This window comes from Bicyclus anynana, chromosome 22 (genome assembly GCF_947172395.1).
Source record: "Bicyclus anynana chromosome 22, ilBicAnyn1.1, whole genome shotgun sequence".
Classification (NCBI taxonomy): domain Eukaryota; kingdom Metazoa; phylum Arthropoda; class Insecta; order Lepidoptera; family Nymphalidae; genus Bicyclus; species Bicyclus anynana.
This window is the reverse complement of record NC_069104.1, coordinates 8,835,530-8,860,280: the sequence shown is the minus strand read 5'-3', so window position 1 is coordinate 8,860,280 and position 24,751 is coordinate 8,835,530. Positions and strand designations below refer to the sequence as shown.

General features: G+C 34.3%; 3 protein-coding genes across 8 annotated transcripts in view; 1 reads left to right on the top strand and 2 right to left on the bottom strand.

Annotated features, from left to right (window-relative positions):
* The window catches only part of LOC112051154 (microtubule-associated protein Jupiter), a 207,717-nt gene extending 205,928 nt beyond the window's left edge, over positions 1–1,789 (bottom strand). The window contains exon 1 of the mRNA XM_052888306.1: positions 1,648–1,789. Within this exon, the coding sequence (XP_052744266.1) occupies positions 1,648–1,706 (59 nt within the window). The 5' untranslated portion in view covers positions 1,707–1,789. The remainder of the gene's footprint in view (positions 1–1,647) is intronic.
* Positions 1,790–4,185: 2,396 nt separating this feature from the next.
* On the top strand, positions 4,186–10,042 carry LOC112051165 (inhibitor of growth protein 1). 2 transcript variants are annotated; one of them, XM_024089680.2, is made up of 5 exons: positions 4,186–4,433; positions 4,840–5,046; positions 5,645–5,833; positions 6,644–6,766; positions 7,771–10,042. In XM_024089680.2, exons 1-5 carry the CDS (start codon positions 4,298–4,300, stop codon positions 8,082–8,084), a joined length of 969 nt encoding a protein of 322 aa, XP_023945448.1. In that variant the 5' UTR covers positions 4,186–4,297; the 3' UTR covers positions 8,085–10,042. The 2 variants fall into 2 exon arrangements, with proteins under 2 accessions (XP_023945448.1, XP_023945447.1); XM_024089679.2 differs by having other exon boundaries at positions 7,762–10,042.
* Positions 10,043–11,063: 1,021 nt separating this feature from the next.
* On the bottom strand, positions 11,064–24,122 carry LOC112051164 (ras association domain-containing protein 8). Of its 5 annotated transcripts, none has more exons than XM_024089674.2 (10): positions 23,864–24,122; positions 23,477–23,587; positions 22,999–23,126; positions 21,737–21,925; positions 20,098–20,317; positions 19,400–19,516; positions 17,671–17,873; positions 16,805–16,919; positions 15,510–15,636; positions 11,064–14,437 (listed from the first exon to the last, which is right to left on the bottom strand). In XM_024089674.2, the coding sequence occupies exons 1-10, from the start codon at positions 23,933–23,935 to the stop codon at positions 14,337–14,339; spliced, it is 1,383 nt and encodes a 460-aa protein (XP_023945442.1). In that variant the 5' UTR covers positions 23,936–24,122; the 3' UTR covers positions 11,064–14,336. The 5 variants fall into 5 exon arrangements, with proteins under 5 accessions (XP_023945442.1, XP_052744264.1, XP_023945443.1 ...); XM_052888304.1 differs by having other exon boundaries at positions 20,098–20,296; XM_024089675.2 differs by having other exon boundaries at positions 20,098–20,242.
* Positions 24,123–24,751: the final 629 nt, after the last annotated feature.

Below are 24,751 nucleotides of genomic sequence, written 5' to 3'. Positions count from 1 at the left end.
TATATTAGTACAAACGAGACAATACCCAATTTAAACAAAAACATAACAACTTCGTATTCCTTAACCGGACTAGTCAAGGTAACAGGCTCGCCCACAGCCAACCAGTGGCAATTGCAAATAAATCTGGTGCAACCCACACGTTCATGACATAAAACTACATCCTATAAGCCTAGTGGCTTGGCGCCAGACCTAAATGCTCTTGTAATTGAAATTACAAGCTTTAAACGACGGTTATACCCTTTTCATTCTGTCGACGAAGCAAAGCGCAATATTGTAAATACATCGCTTACACCAGAGGTTCCCAAACCATTTTGTCTCGTGGACCACTGTCTTATCTTTTTTTTTGTCTAGACCCTTAGCTAAACCAGCGGCAATTGCAAATAAATCTGGTACAGCCCACACGTTCAAGACATAAAACTACATCCTATATGCCTGGTGGCATGACGCCAGACCTAAATGCTCTTGTAATTGAAATTACAAGCTTTAAGCGACAGTTATGCCCTTTTCATTCTGTCGACGAAGCAAAACGCAATACTGTAAACATTGCCTATAACAGAACTCCCCAAACTATTTTGTCTCTTTGGTTTTGGCTAGCATATTGATTGACTAACTGATTTTAAAAACGTAGAAAGGTGTACCACGAAGTAAACGCTAAAAACGTTTTCCTAATAATGAAATTCGAATTTGTAAAACGGACATGCAGTGCTACAGACAGTCGATTAGTCGAACTGTTAACTATTCAGTTACATCGTACGTGTGTACTATGTAATGTCCGTCAGTCTTAACATTACAGTTTTTCTAATAATTTTGATTGAAATTTCGATTATATAAAACTGAAACTGCACAGTTAAAGCTGAACGTCTGTACCGGGGGTAAGAGTGAAATTCAATATCATACTGCTGCTATGTATCACGTTTTTGGGTTGATAATCTTTGTGATCTGAAACCACATAGGCTAACCACGGGACCGACGAGTTATAAGTCTTGTAAAGTAATACGAGTACAATATTGGAATGAGTATTTCTTCTAATGTCTTTATCGGGTTGAGTAAGGGTAAGTAAGGCTGTTGATATTTGTAAACAGTTAGTTCGGTTTACATGTATGTAGCTCAAGTCAATTTATAGTTAAGTAGATAAGTAGCTACAGTAATTCTGGTAGCGTAGTAGTAGAATAGGATTGTGTGAACACCAACTCGCCAAAGATTTTATAATAGCGATATGCCACTAGCGCGTCAAAACTGAGGCGAACAAAAATGGCTATTTGACGGCATTTCATTGAATCGCATAGTAAAAACCAAAAGTTATATAAACAAACAATACCTAATTAAAGATATAAGTACAATGTCAAGTTTTGTTCTTAGGAACTTAAAAAAATGTATATACATAAATATATAATGGAATTAAAAACAAAATGTGCATGTGTGCGCTCAGAGGAGTCGCTAAATTTGGATCACTTCTTGCAGTGATTTTGTAGAAACGTAACATATCTATAGTACAAAACAATCATTGGTGAAACTAGTTTCTAGTTTGGATCATAGATAGCGTAAGAGCTTTGATGACTTAATTTTCTATAGCTGGAACTCAGATTATTAAAACAATCTCTATGGTGCAAAATTAGATAAATGGTTCTTAGAGCTGGAAGAACTTACTTTGTTATGGAGCTCTTGGAATCCTCCGGCAGACCAACAAATATAAGTGTGGACGACATTGCACAACAGAAAACGAGCAAACACAACACTAGAAATTTCTCACCGAAATTAAATAAAATGATTTCTACACGATAATAACAAATTCACATTAAAATTTCATCACAACTAGACAAGTGTCAATTTTTTTTATTATTTAACGTGCCAGTTGTGCGAGTTTATAAGCCGAACTGTCGCGCATTTTACTTTATGACAAAACTGCAATGTGGGCGAATGTAGGAGTTCAACTTGGCCTAATGGTAGTTATTATTGTGAATTATGATTTCCCTTTGTTCTTAGCCCTCATTAAATTAATATTCGCTAGTCTATATGCGAGCAAATGTTCTGTTCTAGAAACATGATGTCATCCCTAACATGTCCTCTATTTATTTTATTCTTTACAAGTTAGCCCTTGACTACAATCACACCTGATGGTAAGTGATGATGGAGTCTAAGATGGAAGCGGGCTAACATGTTAGGAGGAGGGTGAATATCCATACCCCTTTCGGTTTCTACACGACACCGTACCGGAAAGCTAAATCGCTTGGCGGTACGTCTTTGTCGGTAGGGTGGTAACTAGCCACGGCCGAAGCCTCCCACCAGCCAGACCTGGACCAATTAAGAAAACCTCAATCGGCCCAGCCGGGGATCGAACCCAGGACCTCCGTCTTGTAAATCCACCGCGCATACCACTGCGCCACGGAGGCCGTCAATCCTCTATTCAAGTAGAAGCAGATATACAAGCGGTATGATAATTTCGTCCAAAAATCCTCGGGCCGAAAGAGACACGACACGAGATACATTTTGTTAGTTTTCGAAGCGTTAACGTTTGTAAAAAGAGAATCGAAGTGCCACATGGCACGTCGATTGTCTTTCTACGATCGCAAACGCTTCGAAAAACTAAAAAAAGGTATGGGAATGACAGATCTTGATCACGTGACCTGTCGATAGCGAATGTCATTCCCATACGTTTTTCTAGTTTCCGAAGCGTTTGCAATCGTAGAAAGAGAATTGACGACACTTGGCTACAAGGGCAGGACCTTTGAGTATTGCTATCTTCCAAAGCCACTTGTCTACAGGCCCAGCAGCCTTGAGTATTTCTATCTTCCAAAGCCACCATGGTCATTACTCCATAATTGGATATCGTACTTCCCTATGGCAGGAGCATGGGTTGACTAACTTTCAGCCATCATAAAAAAGTAAGTCTGGCTGTAGCAGGCCTATAACTTTTGACATAACTAATTCGCTGTTAGTTATTTTGTTATATAACTATAATCTATATCTAAAGATCGGTTAAAACGAATGTCAGATAGAGAATCCTCTTCCTCATAACGGCAAACAAGCAATTTAGTCGTCTTTGACGGCCTCCGTGGCGCAGTGGTATGCGCGGTGGATTTACAAGACGGAGGTCCTGGGTTCGATCCCCGGCTGGGCCGATTGAGGTTTTCTTAATTGGTCCAGGTCTGGCTGGTGGGAGGCTTCGGCCGTGGCTAGTTACCACCCTACCGACAAAGACGTACCGCCAAGCGATTTAGAGTTCCGGTACGATGTCGTGTAGAAACCGAAAAGGAGTGTGGATTTTCATCCTCCTCCTAACAAGTTAGCCCGCTTCCATCTTAGACAGCATCATCACTTACCATCAGGTGAGATTGTAGTCAAGGGCTAACTTTAAAGAATAAAAAAAAAAAATTAAATCTCTTACCCAAAAATAAATTAACACTCTGTTTAAAGGGGAATGACCACCGGCCAATACAACGTCGGCGCAGGGAACCCAGGTAGGTATGCCCGTTTAAAAGTATATGGAGATAATAATTTTCATGAAAATCGGTTTAGTAATTTTCTGTTAAAATCAAAATAACTGAAATACGACTCTGAAGTCCGTTCTATTATTTTAATGAAAATTATACGTTTTAAATTTTTTTCATAGCAAATTATTACGATGCTGTTTTGCTCAATAGTTTTTATAGCATTTTATTACGCCTTACCTTACCTTACCATGCATGGACTCTTGCATGGACCTCCTAGCACAACGATCTCGAGCCGCCAGCATCCAGCGGCTCCCTGCAACCCACTTGATATCCTCGGTCCACCTAGCGGGGGGTCGACCAACACTGCGCTTTCCGGTGCGGGGTCGCCATTTCAGCACCTTGGGACCGTCATCCACGTCCATCGGCTCTTTGAACTATGTGGCCTGCACATTGCCACTTCAGCTTCGCGACTCCATGACCTATGTGACTTTGATTCGTCTGCGGATCTCCTCAGTCCCTGATTCGATCACGCAGAGAAACTCCAAGCATATCTCGTACATCTTGAAACAAATTTTTTTAAAGAAAAATACATAATATTATGAATTCATGAATTCGATTTACGGCATAATCATTCGAAGTGATTCAAATAAAGGCGCGTTGCTAAAAATAAAACATAGTACGTGCATCCGACCGCGTTTCCGCTTTCATTGTCTATGCTCTATGGTTTCTTTAAATACTCTATAGTCTATGATAGTTTACGAACGTTTGACGGCTTGTGATTGTAATAACTTGTTATTCGCTTTGAAAGTTAAATAAATAGCATTTCTCAATAAAAAGACAATGAAAACTGTGTAAAATCTATAACTATGTTGAATCAAACTTCGACGGAAGCTTTGCTTTCGGCCACTTACGTCGAAAATTATTTAGATTGTGTGGAAAATCTGCCCAATGACCTGCAAAGACATTTATCGCGTATGCGAGAATTAGACGTGACTTATAGAGGTAATATCCACAATATTTAACATTTAAGAAGCTTATTTTACAATAATGTACCATCCCAAATACTTATTATTATACCTAAAGCATAAAAATACGTTGATTTATGATGTGTTGACATTCGCTCATCCAGGCAATCCCAGCATATTTTTATTTGTAAACGTGACTTTCGAATGACTTTACTGGCAAAAAAGACTCTATTTTACATCGATTTAATAATTTTCCCATATTATAGAATATTTTCAGTCATTATTATGAAAATCTACGCAGTTGTTGTTCATGTGTTATTTAAAAAAAAAAAGTTGTTTCTTCTCGTCTTTCTCTATAAATCAGTCTTGAAAATTGTTGTATGACACGATTTTAACAATACAAAACAGTTTGATGTGTCACTTCATTTATGTTTTTGTTGTAGAATGCCTCCGAGATGCAGAGACGCACTTGGCTGTTTGCATAGGACCTAACACAGAAGAGCGCCGTCGTGGCAGGGCGGCAATACGTCTGCAGAGTGCTCTGGTGGCTGCACAAGAAATAGGTGACGAGAAACTTCAAGTGGTCCAGCTCCTGCAAGATCTTATCGACAATAAACAGAGGTCGTTGGATGGGGATCACAAGAAACTCGGTAAGTTTATTTACATTTTGTATGATATGCCATCATACCCTATTATACTTATTGAAAACTGTTTTTGTACAGTGCACAGTCATTTGTCTTGTGTTGTGCAAGCAAGGTGTTTGACGAGTTGTATAAGATTTTGTTGTTCAACAAATCTCTCTCATTCAAATATTAGGTTGAATCAATTTAGACTAAAGGATTTTGTAAATCTATTGTAATATAGTATATCTATCTATTTAACTTTGATGTATTGCTCTTTACTTAATATGCCTGTAGTCAAGCAAGCCTATGAATGATAAAAAAGCTATTTTTGGACATGGGTAAAGTTTTTCAGTACAATACTGTTGATTTTAATTTCATTTATGTATACAAGAATCTATATGAAAATATTTGTTTACTGGTACCTGCTCAGAAATTAATTCATTATTTAAAAAAACAAATAATCTACAATGATGGAAACAACATTTAAAAATGTGGGAAATTGAGGGAAAGCAATTGGTCATATTTTCAAAATTTGGCTAACATTCTTTTTATTTTTATATTTTAAAGAGTACACACAGTACACTTTATCTTTACTCTACTAGATACTACCAAATATTTTTTCCAGTTTCCTGCTTAGACGTGAACACAAATGGCACAACAAAGGAGGCCTCTCCGCCACAGCCGCCAGAGCCCCGCGCCGTGGAGAAGGAGCCCAGCGTGCAGCCGGTGCAGCCCCAGCATGTGCCGCCACCACCGCCACCTGAGAGGACTAATGAGAAGGAAAAAGAGAAAACAGATAAGGATAAATCTGGAGGTAAGTAAATTAATAAGCTCTAGCACATTTGATATAGTCTGCACCAAAGAAAAGGAGGCAATCTGTGTAATCTAATCGACAAATTAAGAAAATTCTTTCACCATTAGAAAGCCACGTTATCTGTGAGTGTCTTTGGATATTTGATCCCCTTATCTCCAAAGAACAGGAACATTGCAAGTGAATCTGTTTGACTGCTGTTTCCTAGTAGTATAAAAGAGTAGCTTATAAATATATAATGTAAAGTGTTATTGCTAGAGTGATTTCTCTGACAACCTGGATTCTGGAATTTTCCTTTTACTTATATATAATACATCTTATTCACTTGTAAATTGTTAAATGTTATAAAATCATTCTGTAATCCTACATGGTCATGAGGCACTGCTTTTAGATTTTCTATCAGCCACACAAGAGACTGGGCCCATGGAATGATTATATTTTGTCTCATTTACTGTTTCTCACAAGAGTCGTGATTTTGCAGTGGATATGACCTCTGCCTCCGATTCCAGAGGGTGTGGGTTCGAATCCGGTATGTGGCATGCACCTCCAACTTTTCAGTTGTGTCCATTTTAAGAAATTAAATATTACGTGTCCCAAACGGTGAAGGAAAACATCGTGAGGAAATCTGCATACCAGAGAATTTCTTAATTCTCTGCATGTGTGAAGCCTGCCAATCTGCATTGGGCCAGCATGGTAGACTATTGGCCTAACCCCTCTCATTCTGAGAGGAGACTCGAGCTCAGCAGTGACTGTATATGGGTAGATAACGTAACTATTTCTCACATGTTTTACAAATGCCACTCGTTCTGCCAGGTGAGCGGTGGTCGAAGCGCGCGCGCCGCTCGCGGACGACGACCGGCGCAGCTACAGACGGCGCCGACTCAGAACGCGAACGCGACAGCGAGCGACACGCACACAACACGCAACACAAAAAAGGTATCGTACTGCTTTTTAACTACCTGTCCTTTACCACTAGCATAGCTGGGCATCAACTCGTTAATCGTTAATTAACGAAGTTAACATTTTGATTAAAGGATTAACTTTTAAAAATATTAATGGATACGTTAACTTCCGTTAATATGCAGAAGTCCGTTTATCCAACGCCTACTATTTACCGCCGGGCGGTGCGTGGCAGGGAGTGAAACAAAAAAACAAGATAAAGTACCCACCCAGTAGCCAACCTTGGTTAATTAGATTTGATTTACTTCTATTTTAAATATTAAACACTATACATAAACACAATGACTTTTTTCTGAAAGGTTATTTATTAATTTTTCCAAAGAAATAAACAAAAAAATTATGGCACTTCCCAGTGCTCATACTCTTTTTTCCAATGGTGATCTCACACAATGATATAAAACTGTAGTTTTACACAGTCATATTAACGGATTAACGATTAACGTTAACTTGCATTAATTCTTCCGAAAAGTAATGCTGTAATTTAATGAAGCTAACTTTTTTTGTAGCGGATGAACGATTAACGAAGTTAACTATTTCATTAACGGTGCCCAGCTATTTTATTTATTTATTTATTATTAATTATTAATTAGCACGGATAAATCCAGTTACACTAATTAAAAGAAATGTACATAAAAATTAAAAAGAACAAAACACCACAGTAAAAATAGACAAAAATAAGAAAAATGAAACATAAAAACTGATGTACAGAAAGCTTATTGACTATCTTAACTAAAATAACAATTACAATAATTATCAAATAAAAAAAATATATTTAAATTACATCCTCTCGCAAAATTGCAAGATATCCCTGCACAATTTGGCCCAATTATCTGCAAAAATGTCACAGTCAGGAAACAGGAGCTATGATATTTATGGCTTCTTTTCAAAGGCACAATTGATTTGAGTGTTTATAACACCCCACATTCATAAAAGTAAAGGAAATCAACAAAATGACCATCATTTATTTATAGGTATTACAGGTAAGAAGAAAAAGCGCAAGCGTCAAACGGCTCAACGTTCGGAGACGCCGCCCGAGGAAGCCGACGCCATCGACCCTGACGAGCCTCGCTACTGCCTCTGCGACCAGATCTCATTCGGCGAGATGATCCTCTGTGATAACGACCTGTGCCCCATAGAGTGGTTCCACTTCTCCTGTGTCTCACTCACCACTAAACCCAAGGGGAAATGGTTCTGCCCCAAGTGTCGTGGTGACCGACCCAACGTCATGAAACCTAAAGGTCAATTTCTCAAAGAATTAGAACGGTATAATCGGGAAAAGGAGGAGAAGGCATAGTGTTTGAATGTATCGGAAGTGATATGACTGATTTATTAACACTTTTGAAAAAATAATAAATTTATTTGATCACACCGATGTGGTACATCTTATTCGAAGTGAAAGTTCTCTTGATGTTGAAATCGTATCGATTTATGAAATTATGAAGTTTATTTATGTTACAAAATACCGTTTAACAATGGTTTGGTACGATTTTAATGTTACGGGGAATCAAGACTTTTTCTCAACGACATGAAGCTACTACACTATTGCTTGTGTGTGCAATTTGTGACGTCAATGTGGAAATTCCATAAATTCTAGAATGTGGGTAGTTGCAGATGTCATGTAACAAAAAGGGAGGCACGGAGAATTATCTCTTCATGAACAAAAAGCAAAACTGTAATAGGACAGCAAATTTTGCATCAGTTCTACCCTCTATAAGTAAATATTTGATCTCAGCATACTCATACTACAATAGGCTAGTTGACACTTTTTTTAAATGGTCTTAAATTGTTCATTAACATTCTATTAGATTAAAAAAATATATCGAATTTTTTTGAAACTGATAAAAATTTTAATTTTTAAATTTTTTTTTGACAATACGAACCAAAACGCTGTCAACTGTTTCATGACGTCACGTTAACAAATCCTTTACCTTAAAGACCGTTTGACAAAAATATTAGTTAACAATTAGTTTGACGTTTATCAAGTAACATTGACGTCACAAAATGGGCGGCAGCGTTTTTGACGTTTGGAAAATTTTAATAAATACATGATTTTTAAATAAGTTTTCTATGAAATCCTTAACTTTTATTAATTGATATCGATATATTTCGGACCCTTATGTCATGTACTGCACGTAATTAATATTGTTTATATTAAATTTGATATGAGTCAACTACCCTATTGCGAAGTTCATATCATACCTCATTTAGAAGTAGCGCCGCTCTAGTCGGATTTTGATCTGTAATTTGTCATTTACAAGCATTTTTAGCTAAATTAAAGAGATAATTCTCCTTTTTCCGTTTACCCCATAACAGATTACTGTCTAAAGTTCTTAACAGGTGTCAGTACACAGGCAAAAATAACCTAAATACTCTCAATCTATACGTATAATAAAACTGTAGCAGGTACAGTACATTGAAGATATTTTGAAAATTTTTGCTGAAGGGCATTATACTGGGGAATATTTCCCATAACTTCAAGGTTTTTAACTAAAAAAATAAAAACTTTGATGTTTTCATGCAAAATAATAATTCAAATAATTTCGACTAGCCATGTAACACATGCCTTTTAGACCGGTCAAATTAAACCAAAAAATAAGAGTAAAGCTACATAAAGTCCCACCAAGCTGAAAATCAGTAAGATAAAAATAAAATTTGTTCCCCATATTTCCCTTGTAAGGAAATTTTGTTATTAAACGTGAACCTTAATCATAAATATACCAAAGAAGATTTTGTAGATAATTTTATGGTCTACAATCTTATCTTTGGTATATTTATAATTAATCTTACCGTTTTGCTGAAAATCGTGAAACACTCATTTTTTAACCTTGATAATAATAAGACCATAATATTGACTATGCCGGCACCCTATCATATTATGACCATAATACTGACTATGCTGGCACCCTATCATATTATGACCAGAATATTGACTATGCCGGCACTCTATCATATTATTGCTGTAAGTATTATATAATTGGTATTAATTTTGACACACCATTGACGTCAAAAATTACACAAGCAATACTGGATCCATTTGTGACACAATTTTTTAAAATGGTTGTGTGTATGTACATTGTAGAAGAATGACAAAATAAACGAAAATCAATTTAGAAGAGAAATCTTGGCCGCTAATATGGACGTATTAATCGACTTGATCATTGAAAGTTTATATTATAATAATAATATATTTTTATGTATGTGTATGTCGATTAGTTAATTATTTATTAGAAAATAAATAATTTTGAAGATTTACATTTTATTTACTAAAATTCTTTTATAACCCTGAATATTTTGCACTTGAAGTATTTTCTGATTAATCCTGATATACTATTTTTGTTAGCTGAAGAAGATATATTAATAAGCCATTTTGGTAAAATCTTATAGCTAAATTGGCTTGTTTGTCAAGAAAAGATAATTTGGTTTTGTGACACAAAATATACAGAGCCGCCACATCTTACGAATATACAGTACTAGCTGACGTGGTTCCCGTTCCCGTTGGAGTATGGGGATAATATATAGCCAATAGCCTTCCTCGATAAATGGGCTATCGAACACTGAAAGAATTTTTCAAATCGGACCGGTAGTTTCTGAGATTAGCGCGTTTAAACAAACAAACAAACTTCAGCTTTATGTATTAGTATAGAGTATAGATTAAAAACATTTAACTTTGTTTCCCTTGAATACTAGAGCATGTTATAGTGCCACAAAGCACAAACTTATTGTGCCGATTCGATTCGGAGGGCGTAGGTTCGAATCCGGTCCGGGGTATGTGCAACTTTTCAATTATGCGCATTTAAGAAATTAAATATCACATGCGCATTAAATGTCTGAATCGGTGAAGGAAAAACATCATGAGGAAAGCTTTCTCTACGTATATGAAGTCTGCCAATCCATGTATCAGGCTCATAACTCAAGAACTGAAATACAAGGGTTTTATTTTGTAACTTTGAAACCCTCCCATTCCATTACGTTACGCTCAAATCGCCAGATTTTCGAAATGCGCAATTATTAGCTATCAACTCACCTACCTTATCTTAATCTGACGTGCTGGTTGAGTATTTCTGAAGTTAGTTTGTTTTGGTTGCCCTAAACGTACCCACCAATATTAAGTGCTCATACTTGGTGGAGGTACTGAACAACGTGCAAGATATAGTCCTTTATGTTTATCTGCCGTGCTTGAGTAACTGCAAAAATCCCCTCTTCGGCTCTAGCGGCATGTGATTGGCTATACAACATGTACCTATAGGTACAAGTGAAAAAAAAAAAGAAAATATTTGTTCTAAATTCAATATATTTTGTATACACAAATTGTCTATTAGTAACCATGCAGAGTACACAGTGAAATAATAACTATCTACAAATACTTAGGACTTACAAACTTGTATTATGCTTGAATACATTCAGTGTGAAATTGTTAGGCCGTACATACTTCTACACACAGATTAAAGAATATTAGGCAGATAGAGCGTACGGAACACGGATGCAGCCATTCCACACAACGAGTCACTACAACACGAACCGTCGCATCAGTAATTTTTAATATTATTCAAGCAAAATGGCGTGTTATGTTTTTAAATATTTTAAAAACTGTTCACAAAAACTAAAAAAAAATAAGATGGAGTATTTTTTATAGATAATTATTAATCAATTATTGATTATTACTATTAGTGTAATATGATATCAATTTACGTAATTATCGTTGTTAGAGTTAAATCTTGAAATACAAATTATGAAAAATGTTTGTTTTTTGGGTTGGGTTTCACCGATCTCACCGCGCTGGTTGTATAGACTCATTCTGTATCATTCTTTATTCTGTGCTTCTATATGAAAATTGTCTATAAAATATTGCAATGGCTATATTTCCGACTAGATTATTATTAATATCAACACATTATTTCTATATTGCAAATTTCAAGTAAGACTGGTACAATTTAAAATTCGAAAACTATTAATAATATAAATGTTATGGTATACCTAAACCCGTATTTCAAATATTACTCCAATATAGGTACATATTAGTCTTACAGCCAAAAAATAAACCTTATTTTAAAAAAAAACATGGACAGTAAATTATTAAATAAATATTTATTTAAAAAAAAACATTTATTTTTATTTTTTATATTAAATTACCAGGTTTACTGTGTGTTATAAAATATATAATTTATTGTTGGCTTGGAAGAGGACATATTATACTGGATAGGGCAACATATTGCATGTGGAAATTATATTCCTAAAAACCGGTCGCTCAGAAATTGCGTTTCTGACACCTGTCAATGTCGCCTTTTTATAATGAGTAATTAATTATTTGTTTATTGTAAGTTGGCATAATTATTCAATCTTTAGTGTTATTACTCGTTAATTATAAAGGTTCAATTCAATTCAATTCTTCTTTATGGCTTTCATTAATAAAAGATATTCAATTATCACATTGACATTATCTCTCTCATTGACATTGTCATTGACAGGTATCAGAAATCTCTGAGCGGCCGGACTTTAGAGTGCATTTTCTGTGAAGTCGACTATATCATTAGTAGGTAGAAAAAATAATACCTTTAGAGGAAAAAGTGATATTTGTAATACGGGTGTAACTTTTCATAAACTTCGTACTCATGGCACATTAATAATTTTGTGATTAGGTACAATACATTTGTTCGATTATAAAATATTTTTATTTTTTACCCCTTCATCCAACGAAAAATATGTGCCAACATTGGCAATTAAAAATAATAGGAAACCTCTAGTTATCCCAAAATCCAAAATAATCTATTTCAAATTGTAAATACATATTTAAATGCTTCAACGTTTATATACAATGGCCTATTAATAAGTACATGATCTTCAAAATGCGCTAAGCTATCGAACGTTTACATTTTGTTTTCTTTTAGGGTTTTAAAGTCTCATAACGATTTCTAAATTTAAAGATTAAAATACCTAATTTTCTCCCTCTATTATAAAAATATTGTGATTATTTTGTAAACTTGATATTGCTACATAAATATACAATTTATTTATGTATTTTGGTGCTCACTTCATAATTTCTCACATATTTTTTTAATAGTTATTCTAATATACCACGGCAAGATACGATAATACAATTTTTAAAAAAAAAACACAAAATATAAAATAAATTGTGACAATCGATTAAATATGACACTAATTTGAACACAAATTCTAAATAAATTAAATACTACATAATAACTTAATAATACAATATTATTATATTCTGTCTTATTAATAAAAGTTTGTTTTCTTGGGCAAGTAGAAGCACCCAACGGAAAGGCTAATTTTTTATATAAATCAATACTGTTTTATATTTTATAAAAGTTATATATAAATAAATTAGTGTATACCTAAATCTGCGTGTGCATATTTTTCTGTAATAGATATAAAAACATTCTTTTATAAATTAAAATTCAAAAGAATTGTTTTTGTTAGCTTTAGTCTATGACATGTAATTAATTTATGTTCAGTTTTACTGTAAAAATTAAAATCTAAAAACTAAAATATTAAAATTAGCATTTTCAGTTGACGATTTGAGTCAATAAATAAATATAATTATGACACATTTTAAAAATATTTGAATTTATTTATATATATTTTAATACGTCTTGAAATATGTCGTGGTCACGATAAGCTTAGTAGGCCTATATTTGAAAGGCGGAATAATTTGCTATCATATTTCTTACTAACTTTTATGAATAAGACAGATTATAAAATTAAATAACACACTCTAAATAAGCATTCACACAAATCTATGGCAGTACAATACATTATCATGTTTTGATTTTTTTATAATGTATTCCGCTGGAATTTAAGGCACGATTATCCGCCCACTTTAATATGACGCAAGTATATTAAAGTGGGCGGATAATTGTGCATCTGAGTATATATATACCGATTACTGATATTCTTGAACTGTTTATTTGAATTTCAAAGATCACGATTTTCTATGATTTTTTTTTCAATTATATAATGAAAATTCCTTTACATAGAATTACCTTTTTGTATTTTAAACTCAAATTATATTGAAGGGATTTAAAGGGGATAAATCATCAACATAATAAGGCGCTATAAAAATAATATTATGCTCTCCAAAAAAATATAATTATTCAAGTAAATATTTTTTGTTGTTAATATTTCACACTCAAACACTATAAATACATTTAATCAATAAAAAATCCATTAATATACATTTTTGCACCTTCACAATGGCGTTGCTTAACCCGTGCTCTCGGGCTCCTATGTTACACAGGGTGTCTCGTAATTAATGGATAAAAAGCAAATGGTAGATACACCACCTAATTATCCAAAACGAATTCGAATAGTTTTGAAAATTTCCCTAGCGTGATCAAGTTATATTTATGTTTTCGAATTTATAAAGATAGAAAAAGAAAAATCCGAAAAAAAAATATAATTTGGTCACCCTAATTAGCTTCTTTTTTTTTAATTAAAAAAATTCTACATATGAGAAACGCCAGTGCACGGGCGGGCGGTATAACACCCATCAATATATGGCAGTTGATGGATCAATAACACAAACAAACATTCAAACCCACACGCCATGTGGGTTCTTGTTGGTGGGCGCCGCGTTTTCTAGTTGCCTTGGCGAACCTATTATTCTACGTGCACTCCCTGCTTTGCATAAACCTGAAATGAAAAAGTTGTTTTTGAATGAATTTTCATCTATTTATTTGTATGTATCTTTATTTATGTAGGTATATATGTAATTGTTGGTAGGTATGTATGTATATTCGAATGTGTTCATATATATATTGATTTTGATTTAATATATTATTATCTAAGTGTAATGTATCTTCTACTTTTCTTTTTATGTGTACACCCGTCATTATGCATTATTCCTTGTATTTATTTTCTCTTTTTCGATTGGTTGTCTGGAAGAGATCGCTCATTAGCGATAAGGCCGCCAATTGTACATTAGTTTTTAAGTTAATTTCTTGCCTGTTATTATTATTTTTGGTGTACAATAAAGTATATTTCATTCATTCATCTAATTACGATAAAAGATTTGTAGTAGATTATGAAATTTTATAACCTTATTTGTTTTGCAAACATCCAGACAATCTTTGTTTTTTACATATTAATTAGTTAATATTGACCTTATTTACCCGGATGTCTCCTAAATATCAATATATTCAAATCTAGTCATCATCCCCATTTGTCTGAGCATTTAACTCTCTAATTATTCATATTGTATTTATTTAGTTATGCAAGCAATTAATAAGACAAACATAAACTTTAGCCGCTTATAATAAGATTATATACCTGTTATTATGCACCTGTTAACACGTTCGCTGCGGTACGAGGTCAATTGACCTCGTACATCTAGTGTATTTAAGAGTTACGAGGTCAATAAACAAATAACGTGGCTTTTTAGTGGTTAAAGAATATTCAAAATCGGTTCAATAGATTCGTTCGTTATCAACTCATATTTGGCTTACTGCTGAGCTTGAGTCTCCTCTCAGAATGACAGGGGTTAGGCCAATAATCCACCACGCTGGCCCAATGCGGATTGGCAGACTTCACACACGCAGAGAATTAAGGTTTCCTTACGTAGTTTTCATCATCATCATCCCCATTTATCTGAGCATTTAACTCTCTGATTATTCATATTGTAACTATGATATTTAGTTATGCAAGCAATTAATGAGACAAACATAAACTTTAGCCGCTTATAATAAGATTATATAATTACGTTTACCATCAAGTGGGTGTCGCAGCTCGTCGACACTGCCCGTCAGACTCTGCAGGTTGGCTTCCTTCATCTCCTGCACCAGCCGCTCCACCTGGCGCTTCTTCTCCATTATGGCATTCTCTAGCACACCCACCTGGACAACGAAAGATAAGACATGACAATAGGTCTGTCAGGTCTGTCACAAAAAAAAAAACGAAATTAAAAATGAATAGATATAGAGAATCTATTCAATTTTAATTTTGTTTTTTTTTTCACTGAAATATAACAAAAAATCTTGTTTGATATCTTGTATTTTTTACTTTGGTGCTAAAAACATGTAGTTTCTGTGTATGATCGAATCAGAAATGAGGAGATCCGCAGACGAACCAAAGTCCTTTGACCTGGCCTGGCAATGGGCAGGCCACATAGTTCGAAGAGCCGATGGACGTTGGGGTCCCTAGGTGCTGGAATGGCGACCTCGCACCGGAAAGCGCAGTGTTGGTCGACCCCCCACTAGGTGGACCGAGGATATCAAGCGGGTTGCAGGAAGACGCTGGATGCTGGCGGCTTGAGATTGTTGTGCTTGGAAGTCCTTGCAAGAAGCCTATGCCCAGCAGTGGACGTTCATCGGTTCATGATGATGATGATAATGATGATGATGATGATGATGATTAGAAACAACTAACACTCTTCTACCATAATACATTATTTATTGCGGCAGTAAGAATTTATAATAAGTTACCAAAAAAAAATAAAAAGAAAAGAATATAAATTGCTTTAAAAATAATTTATATAAATACCAAACTCAACAGGCATTCTACAGTGTAAATGAGTATTTTTAACCGACTTCCAAAAAGGAGGAGGTTCTACGTTCGGCTGTATGTAAGTTGATATTATTGTTATTTTCATATATATTTTCATTTTTTTTTATATAGGTTAGGTACATATACATTATTATTTTTTATTGTCACATGTTTAATCTTTTCCTATTATAATTGAATATTACATATTTAAAATGTACACACTAACTAAGTATTTTTAGTAATATAATTATAAAATGTTTACTTATAAAATTATTGTAAAGATGTAAATTTTAAATGGTGAAATTGTCATTTGAATTATTAAATACTTAATAAATAATTTGCATGCCAAATTGGCAAGATACATTTACCATCTACATCTACCGACCACCTGTATATATAATGCATGTATCTGCAAATAAATAAATTGATTGATTGATTGATTTTATAGGCTAGGCAAGCAAGCTTATCGATCCAAATCACTAAAAGTAACTTAGGTAAACACTAAATCTCATAACAAACCTCTCTTTTAAGATTCTCGGCGGTGAGGTGGTTGATCTCTGTGGCGTGCTTCGCTTGCTGTATCTGAGTCTGCAGGTTCTCCACCTCCGCCAACATCGACCTTTCCAGTGCTTGTCTGAAATATAAACAAGCAATTTCCACATTCTATCTATATACATAAATATAATATCTTGCGAAAGGTTTCTCATCACGAAATTTAGAAAACCGCTTGACGTACAAAGTTGACATTTAAATATTGGATAGAAAAGACGAAGCAAAGGTCGAAAACGACACTTTGCAATTGCACGTTGTAGAGTCAACATCTCCTGAGGATGCTCCGGTTTCAGGGTGAAACGTACGTAGAGAGTATTTTGTCCGACCTGGGTGACGTTGTCGCATGGGTTCGTCGGCTTTTCGCGGATGATAGCAAAATAAATAAATCATTATATATCACTTATATTGTATACTCGTGTACAAGATCGTTCTAAAACCAATCTGAACGGCTTAGAGTTGTGGGGCTCAACCAGTCATTCCAATATAGAAATACTCCAGAGATACCAGAACCTAGTATTCCGCACAATACTAAACGCTCCCTGGTTCACTAAAACAGCAGACATGCATGCATGAATATCTTGAAATGCCGACAGTCAAGTAAGAAATGACAAAAAACGCAATAAAACACAAAAGCAAACTGCTAGAGCACACAAACAATCTTGCCAAATTGGTAATAACGCCTGGTAAGACGAAAAGGCTAAAGCGAACCACTGTGGAAGAGTTGGACCAACCAATTGACCATAACACGAAGAGGCGCTTAATGAAGAAAACCTAAAAAATCCTCTGCTTTCAAAAAATCAGTAGTCGACTGACTGATCACTGATGGATCTCACCTGTTCTCCTGCTGGCGGCTGCTAACAATGCGCTGTTCGTTGTGAATGTCCTCCATGAGCTTCCGTATCTTGTTCTTGCACTGCAGCAGCTCAGTCTCGCAGTTGGCCAGCTTGGAGCGAACCAACACTATCTCAGACTTGAGGGTCTTCTCATTCTGTTTAGCTATTTCACTTTCTTCTTCCACGTAGTTGAGAGATTGCACCTGTTCAAATAAATCATAATTATCATTAGCAACCCATATTCGGCTTACTGTTGAGCAAGTCTCCTCACAGAATAAGAGGGGTTAAGCCAATAGTCCACCACGCTGGCCTAATGGGGATTGGCAGACTTCACACACATAGAGAATTAAGAATATCCTCAGGTATGCAGGTTTCCTCACAATGTTTTTTCCTTCACCGTTACAGACACGTCATATTTTGTAGGTATAATTTCTTAAAATGCACATAACTGAAAAGTTGGAGGTGCATGCCCCGGACCTCCCTCCCTCCGAATCGAAAGCAGAAGTTATATATGCTGGACTATCACACCTTAAATAAATTGTATCTTTTTTTAACCTAAGTAATTTTCACCAGTTATTTGTCAGTGTTATAGGCTATATTTTATCCGGAATGGGTAGTATAGCCTATAGCACTCACAAATAACTAACTCTAGTGGTAAAATAATATTCAAAATTAGGTTTTAAAAAAATTTAAAAAACCCCTACAATACCACAAACTTTACCTCTTTATAATATTAGTATAGAAATATAGATTTAAATCAAAATGCGTCGTGCAAAATCACGAAATCATAATATATAGAACGAAAAAAAAATCAAGCCACATTATTATGGAGCGTGAGAACTGTTCTATGTGAACAAAAATGTAAAACAATTGTTCGGCAAATGTGTTCAGACTGTCTTCAATTTTAATGTCAAAGGTTATTTCAAAGGTAAAGGATGCATCGGTTCACGGCGATTATACAAACAAGTTTGTATGAAAGGGCATAGCAAAGGCGTAATGATCATTAACATATAGTTTTTGTAGCAATTCGTGATATCATAAGTAGTTGGGATATTCTAGGCATCTTGCACTTTTGTATGACCTTAGTATTATTCTTCCTTAGTCGCTTATGGTATTTTTTATTAATAGCGGACGCCCGCGACTTCGTCCGTGTGCAAAAAAAATTTCAACCCCTATTTCTCACCCCCTTCTATTTATTTGGTTTGGTATTACATATTAAGCCAATTTTTACAAAATATGTAACTTGAAAAATTAACTTATCATACAAACTTTCGACGCCTGTTTTAACAACTTCTGATTTAATTTTCGCGACTACAAGTTTTCTGTAACCTTCTTCGTACTTAAGTCTTAATTGAAACTTGGCATTGAAACAAAAATACGGAGAGCATCGAACCTGAACAATAAACCGCTTGGCAGTACGTCTTTGCCATTAGGGAACTAGCCACGGCCGAAAGTGTTTTTTTTTTGATTAAGTAATGATTTAATTATTAAAGTAGAACTATTGAGATTTTTTTTGATATAAGTAAATTGCCGGGCGGTTAGGATAGGCCAGGGCCGGGGATGGTCATTCTCTTTCCTAAAAACATAAATTTTTCCGTTAATAGTAGCCTATGCTGTACCAACAATCAACTAAATTGGTTCAATCAGTTAAGCCATGGAACGGTAACAGACAGACATACAATATTCGTAATATTAGTGGGGATATAATTTAATATTGACCTCCAATTACCTGTTCAGTACTGATGCGAAGTTGGTTGTCGGTAGAGCTGATCTGCTGCTGCAATAACTCCACTTGTCTCTCTTGTTCGCGACCTTTGTTTTCCCAGAAACCAATTTCTGCATCATACTAGATAGACAGACATTTCTAATTAATTATTATTTACTATTATATTAGAGAGTTTCCTTAACTGGCCCTCGTCCCCATCACCAGACCCCTAATGACAGTCACAACCCATCTGGGTGTAAAGTTCTCATCAATACAAATTAATTAAGTCCAAACATAAGGTAACTGCTGTAAATAGATGAGGAGTTCCCTCGTCTGTGCTTCGGCTCTAACATCAGGTCGACACAATACGTTTAATTAATGTAGTGCTTTAAAATACTTAATGATGATGGGATATTTATATTTTTGGATCCTGGCGAAATCGAGGGGAACTTCAAATTTTCAAAAGTTCCCCTAGATTTCTCCAGTATCCCATCATCAGATCCTGACGTGATTACTATGGGACCAATTGGAAAGCATACCCTTTCAAACTAAAAAAATATTTTTCAAATCGATTCAGGCGTCTTCCAGTAATCTGTGAACATACATAAAAAAAAAATCCGACGAATTGTTGTTCTTCGGGAGTAGTAGTAGAGTTCCCCGTATTCTATTAACTTCGATCAACTTCGCGAGGAGTGGATTGGGGCTGTAAGAAAACTCGTTACCTTAATAAGATCAACTTGTTGGCTCGACAACTTCTCCCGCTGGTAGTTGACTAGTGACACCAACTCCCTGTACTGGCTGTTGTAACTGACCGCTTCAGGGCCTCGCTCCTCCTCTGGGTGCTCCACGGGAGACATGTGCGGAGGCCTACGAGTAGTGCGATTAGGGGACTTTCTTAAAGCTGAAGGCGGTGGGGGCGACCTATACGGAGGTGGTGGATCTCTGTTAAATGTTAAAAAATATTTACATAAGCATATTATTTGTATTAGTGTTGGATTGTGATATTATGAGGGATTCCTTTATCTATTTAAGACAATAACGCTGCTATGACATAATACAGTATCTTCAGATACAGTATTATACAGGGTGCTCGGGAGTATTAGGAAAATTAAATAAAAATGTCTAAGGAACATGTGTTCTAAAATTAATATTTTCAGAGTAAATAATATTTCTTTTGTAAATAGATATTAAATATTGTTTCCCTTATATCAAATCCTTATATTATGACATAGCCAAGCTTTTTCATTGATAAATATCATGAAGTAGCTTACTAGTGAAGTGCGGAGTGCCAGTTGCAATATCTCGTTGATATTGACAGTCTTATACTATGATTATGTATTTTAAAATGCAAGGATAGATAAAGGCGTGTGTTACATGGTTAGTCGGAATTATTTGAATGAAACATTTTTTATTTTAGTTGAAAAAAAATTAGTTATGCAGTTCGACTCATATAAGTCGTTCCGAGCATCCTGTATAGTAACACTCAGAATATTATATTTTTTTTATAAATATGACCATAATTCCCATTTCCTTCTAACTGGTCGGAAAATACTGTGTTAGGGTTGGGTACAATAATCCTATGTATGCAGATCAAACCAATTGAAACAAAGGGGCCTATTTTTTGGCTTCTAATAAATATAATAATAGATATGAATAGTTGTATCTAGCAAATAATAGGGGAGTGGAAATAAAAAACTGTTTTTTTTTTTTCAAATAATGGGAGTTTTTTAGATACAGTTTTTTGTCATAGCTGCTATTCTAACTGGAAATTCATAAAAATACAGATAAAAAAAGCACAGACTGAATATGGATATTGCTTACACACTTATCCGAACTTAATCCAAACTATTCAATATATCTACTGCCCCAATGTCAAGCTGATATTATGTCCAATTTGAATCAAAAACACATAACAGTTGACTCATAACAAATTTAATATAAAAAATATTAATTTCGTACAATTCATGGAATAAGGGTCCGTAATATATTGATATTATTTAATAGAAGTTAAGGATTTCTTATAAAACTTAATATAAAAATCATGTATTTTCAAAATTTTCCAAACATCAAAAACGCTGTCTTCCATTTCGACTTCACAATGTTACTTGATGTACTAAACGTCTAACTAATTGTTAATTAATATTTTTGTCAAACCCTCCGTTTGATAAAGATTTTGTTAATGTGACGTCATGAAACAATAACATTCATGGCCGACAGTGTTTTGGCTCATATTGTCAAACAAATATTTATGTCTCGAAAAAACTTTTTTTGATAATGAAAAATTTAAGACCATTTAAAAAAAAGTGTCAGCTAGCCAACTGAAAGTCAAATGATATTGATTATTGATTTGTTGAGGCTTACCTATAAGGTGGGACGTCTTTAAGCACAGGGCTATTAGATTCAGGGGATTTGGCTTGTTGCACCCCCTTGACCACGCCAACAGGATTGCCAGGGGATGTGTTATTTACATTGTTATGTGTGGGTGTTGTGTTAATCCTGTTCGGTGAACTTTGTTTGTCTGATATGTTCGGACTGGATGTGTTATGGCTCCTGGTGAAAACACAACTATGTTATATACTTCTAGGATTTAGTTAAGTGCTTATGGATAGACAATATCATAGGAATGGACAGGCTATATGGGTTATTATATAAAACCCATAAATTTATGTGTTTTATGTAAATTATTTTTAACTAGCCCCTCAACACATTTATACACTCTTTAAGGGCAGTTTATATAATGCGAAAGATGAAATGTCACATGACAGTATTGCAAAGTGATTGAAATATTACATTTTATATTCATTTGTAAATATTAAAACTTAAAAGTGCTAAGTGTCAGATAAAAACAATTATACTACAGCCTTTCTTGATGAGTACTGTTTACCAACAAAGAAATTAGAAATGAAGGTAGGAATCGCCTGTCATTTCTTAACTTATTTATTTTAAATTATGTGTGGTTTGTTTGTAAAATGTTATATAAAATACATTAACCATACCTAATTGTTTAAGCTTATTAATCAAATTTATTTTCTTTAATTTACGAACAAGTTAATTATAATTATTTTTAGGTGTGAAAGATTTATACCCACATTTTTAATTTATTTTTTAGTAAACAGTACTCATCAAAAAAGGCTGTAGTATAGATGTACAGTTTTAACAAACAACATACTGCCGTACCATGACAAAACACTGTATCTAAAATACATCATCTTTTTTAGTCTTTAAAAGTTTAAATGCTTACATTTACAGGATATGTAAGCATGTGTGGGAACTAAATTTATGAGGGGTACTACAAAAAACTGTATCTTAAGATAGGGTGTAATGTCATACATGTAACATGGCAGGATATCTTTAATACAGGGGTGTGCACTTCATAGATGCATAAATTCACTGCATACCCTGAAGATTCATTACAAACCTATTCTGAAAGAGAAGTTTTCCATTTTGTACAACTTATATGTATAGTGTCTACCCTAGTTAAAAACCTTGTGCACACCACTGCTTTTATACAGATATAAGATATTACTTATTATAATTCAAATTAATAGATTTTTTTTATATTAAGTTGTTTAAATTATAATCTATTGTTGCATATTGATATCAAGTTGGAATTATAGACATACCCATTTCCGACAGGTGATCTAGAGTTATTTGTGGGTTGTACAAGTTTTTGGTTATTGCTGCTTCCATTGTCTGATCTTCTTAATATAAATTGAATATCATTTGAGTATTCACCCCATTTCATCAGAATCTAAAATAGTTCACCAGATTGTAATCTTAAAAAGTAACAAAGTGGTACTTTTAAACAGAAAAAAAAAATTGTATACTAGTTTAAAAGAACGAAATCTTGTAGAGTTAGTATTAGAGTAAGAATTCTTATAGAGTTTGGTTACTGAAAGTAGTGTATGGGAATCACCCAGCAAGTTAAATAAATGTGCATGATTGAAAACATTACTACCTCAATAAACAAAAACTAATTACAAGTATTCCAATATTTGCAGTATAATTATTTTGGGAATGTTCTTTGACTGTTTTTAAATATGCTGGGAAAATTCAGTTTCTACTATAACTACCCAAACTCTATTACTAAGGAGATATTACCTTCAATGGATATTCCTGAGGAGCTAAAAGTCTTTCATTATTCCTCCACCTCTCTATCAGAGTGAATCTTCCCACCTTGCCAGTTGCATGAGCCAATGCAAATACTACATCCTAAATACAATAAAAGTAGGTTTTTATTATAACAAAATTTAGATTATTCAATACAAAATATATCTACTAATATCATAATGTATAAAGCATTTTTAAAATCATTGAATTCTTGAAGGTCTAAATTTATATCTTCTATTCTAGGACATAAAACAAGATAACAAAATGTCATTTGAATTGTTTTGCTTACAATTTCTCACATATAATTTAGGCTTAAGGAAAGTGAGATTAGAAAGCTATGCGCTTTCATAATTACCGATGGGAAAATAATCTACTGACCTGACAAGTCGTGGTCTCCGTCACCCCACAAACAATCCTTTGTATTCCCTCGACCCAGACCTTTAGCTCCATTAATTTCGTATTTCTGAATTAGCGTACAGAACACATATGTTTACGACACCATTCTATATTTTACTCACTTCGCATGAAACTCTTTTCCTTTAACAAACAAGCAGAAATTTAACAAAAACATCACGAATTTGTTACAAAATATCCACAAAATACGCGGAGTTGACAGTTTGACACCACAGACGACAAATAAAGTTTGACACTTGACTTGACCACAGAATAGTTTTTTTTTTCTTTTAAGTGGCTTTACGGTTCTGAGCTGTAATCATTTTAAGCCTAACCACCGTAGAGAATTCTCGGTCTATGATTTTAGTTAGTAATTATTTATTCTAGAACTCGAAACTCAAATGTTGAAGTTGCCAGTTGCCCATAATTTACTCTTTGCAGTTGCCATTTAAAAATAAAAACACTTGCAACTTGTAAATCGTGTCATGGCTATTATTATTGCAAAATTTACGTTTACATTTCCTAATTTATACTATGAAGGAGGCACAAAATAACGCGACGGTCAAACCATTTCGTTTATGATTATGGAGATATTTTTGAAACTTTTACAATTTTGTCCCGTATCTTTTACGGGGTTGTCAAAGCTAGTGACAGATGTACTCGATAAACTCGCAAGTGTTTTGGAATATTTATATCCTGACTTTGGTGTTTAGAAAAACATGTTGCAAGAAGTAGCCAAAGATTACGCTGAATATTTTAAGTTAGATCTATCTTGTGGATTCAAAACCGTGCAAGATGTTATTGATAATATGATCACCAGACTAGAAGAATTGACTAGTGTTTTGCAAATGATTAAACTCAAAAACAGTGACT